Source organism: Chionomys nivalis, chromosome 6, assembly GCF_950005125.1.
Source record: "Chionomys nivalis chromosome 6, mChiNiv1.1, whole genome shotgun sequence".
NCBI classification, from domain to species: Eukaryota; Metazoa; Chordata; class Mammalia; order Rodentia; family Cricetidae; genus Chionomys; species Chionomys nivalis.
In genome coordinates this window covers 66,547,403-66,550,052 of record NC_080091.1, presented here as the reverse complement: position 1 = coordinate 66,550,052, position 2,650 = coordinate 66,547,403, and the positions used below count along the sequence as shown (strand labels likewise).

Genomic DNA, 2,650 nt, shown 5'->3' with positions numbered 1-2,650 from the left:
TGCTGGGATCACAGGTGTGTATTACCATACCGAGTTTTATGTGGTGGTGAAAATCAAACACAGGATTTTGTACATGCTAGGTAAGCATTCTGTCAACTGAGCTGTCGGAAGCCACATTTTGGGGTGACATTTGCCGTGGTCCAGCCACAATGGGTTCGTACACGCTTCCAGGGTAGGGACATGTGGCTTAGAAAAGTTAGGCAGAATAGACAGAGATACAAAAGAAATACAGAGACATAGGATAGTACTGGGAGGGCAACTCAGTGAATACTGAATCTGCCAATGTTTATTTTTCATATGCTTTTATACCCTCAATACAGCAAGGAGAGGAGGGGAGAAGGCAAAAGACTGCTTTAACATTATACAGAGGACAACCAGGATAGTTACTTTCTTCAACACTAGAGACATCAAGCCATTATTTCCTGAGTAAAACATTCTGATGTCTCTGGCAGGATATGCAGTAAACACACCCTAGACCAAATATCCCCTAGGCAGTCACTCCCTATGTCAAACCTCCTGTTTTAAAATGAAGGAGCAGGAATAGGCTTGAATTCTCTGACCTTTGGTCAGGGTGGAGAGGATCCACCTCTATGGGCCATCTTAACGTCCAAAGCACCAAGTAACCACACCCTAGACCAGGACATCTTGTTTGTAGCCACACCTGTTGTCAACAACTCTGAAAGAGTAAAAATAAGCTCAATCTCTCTGACCTTTAGTCAAGGTGGAACAGGCTCACGTCTGTGGGCCTCCACACTGAGCAACATTCCCAACTCTGAGAATGGATTAAAAACTCTTTTTGGAAAGTTTTCACAAAGAGAAAGCAGAGGAGAAACCTCTATTTCTTCTCCCTCCTTCCTCCCATGTCCCTCCCCACTGGTTCTCACTGCTTTTCCTACTTTGTGTGATGATGTGGGAGTCCCCTCTGTGTGCTGTGATTACCATTAATGATAAATAAACTGCTTTGGCCTTTTGATAGGGCAGAACTTAGGTAGGTTGGGAAGACTGGACTGAATGCTGGAGAAAGAAGGGTGGAGTCAGGAGACCCCATGGATCTGCAGCTGGAGATAGACATACTGAAACTTTGCTGGTAGGCCACGACCTCAGGGTGATGCACAGATTAATGGAGATGGGTTAAATTAAGATGTAAGAGTTAGCAAATAAGCTAGAGCTAATGGGCTAAGCAGTGATTTAATTAATACAGTTTCTGTGTGATTATTTCAGGTCTAAGCTTGCCGAGTGGCCGGGACGAACAAGTGGGCCCTCCTCTAACAGTGTGATTTTACCACTCTTCAAAATGAAGCATTTCTAGGCCCAACTACAATGACTGCAGTAGTAATGACAGCAACCTGTGTTTGTTGATGACCCCTCGTGTGCCAGGAATTTCTGTGCCTCACCTGTCTTTTTTTTTTTATTTTTATTTTATTTTATTTTTTTTTAATATAAAGAGGTTTATTCACTTGTTACTTGGGTACAACATATAAAGCCACCTCCCCTCTCTTCAGTGTGAGCATCTTGGTTGTCCATGGCCACATCAGGCTTCAAACATAGCACAGCTGGTGCAAAGCGCCTTCTCACTGTCATCAGTATAGTCTGCAAGGCCACACAGCATACAGGCCAGGGCATGGCAGCCCCAGCAGGTATATATACATTGTGCACACAGGGCCCAGTCGCACTGGCTGCAGACTGCCTTCCCATCCACAGATCTCATGCAGGATAAACAAGCGATGGGTGCTGTCCCAGGCAGACCAGCTTCCAAGGCCTGAACTTGGCACTGTGTCAGTCCGCAATCAGGTCCAATCAACATCTGTCCCCTTGTAGCTTGAGGGGCCCCCACCAGGCCAGGCTTCAGGGACTCCAGCAGGTGTGTGATGGAACAGCCTTGGCCCCAAATGTGATCTCTATAAGCTTAGGCCCCTTGGAAAAAGGAACTGCTTGGTTCTTTCAAAGACCTCGCGAGAGTAGTGTTCGGCAAACACACCGTGGCTCAACTCTCTCCGGCCCATGTGGTCCTTGAGCTGTATAGGGGAAGCGTCCATGAATGGACAACTCTGCTTGGGCATGGCAGAGGGTACCAAACACAGACCACGGCTCACCTGTCTTATTTCATTTATTAAAATGCTGCTTTGATTCCTGCCTTATGGATCACAGTCGTGAAACTGTACATCTATAGTACCAGACAATTTGCTGGTCACAGCCTCTGTCACAATGATTCAACTCTACTACTGTAGCAGAAAACTAGCCCATTGTGAGTGGCTGGTGGTCCTGGGTTCTAGGAGAAAACAGGCTGAGCATGGCATGATGAGCAAGCCAGTAAGCAGCACCCCTTCATGTCCTCTGCATCAGTTCCTGTCTCCAGGTTCCTGGCCTGCTTGAGTTCCTGTCTAGACTTTCTTTTGGTGGCAAACAGCAATGCTGACATGTAAGTCAAATAAACCCTTTCCTCCCAGCTTGCTTGTTGGTCATGGTGTTTTGTTGCAGCAATAGAAACCCTCACTAAGACAGTAGGTGAAGATCACGTTTAGGAAGAGCGTTGTGGAGACGAACAATGAGGTGAGGGAGAGGAAGAGGACTAACGGGTTTTGGTTTCTAGAGCTCATGTCCTATTCCAGTGAGACCATTCAGTATGTTCCTGAGGACTTTGAGGAGGACA

At 46.4% G+C, this 2,650-nt stretch overlaps 1 protein-coding gene across 1 annotated transcript; it reads right to left on the bottom strand.

Moving 5' to 3' along the window:
* Positions 1 to 1,531: 1,531 nt before the first annotated feature.
* LOC130876624 (apoptosis regulatory protein Siva-like) lies at positions 1,532 to 2,060 on the bottom strand. The gene is made up of 2 exons (XM_057773262.1): positions 1,945 to 2,060; positions 1,532 to 1,748 (listed from the first exon to the last, which is right to left on the bottom strand). The coding sequence occupies exons 1-2, from the start codon at positions 2,058 to 2,060 to the stop codon at positions 1,532 to 1,534; spliced, it is 333 nt and encodes a 110-aa protein (XP_057629245.1).
* Positions 2,061 to 2,650: the final 590 nt, after the last annotated feature.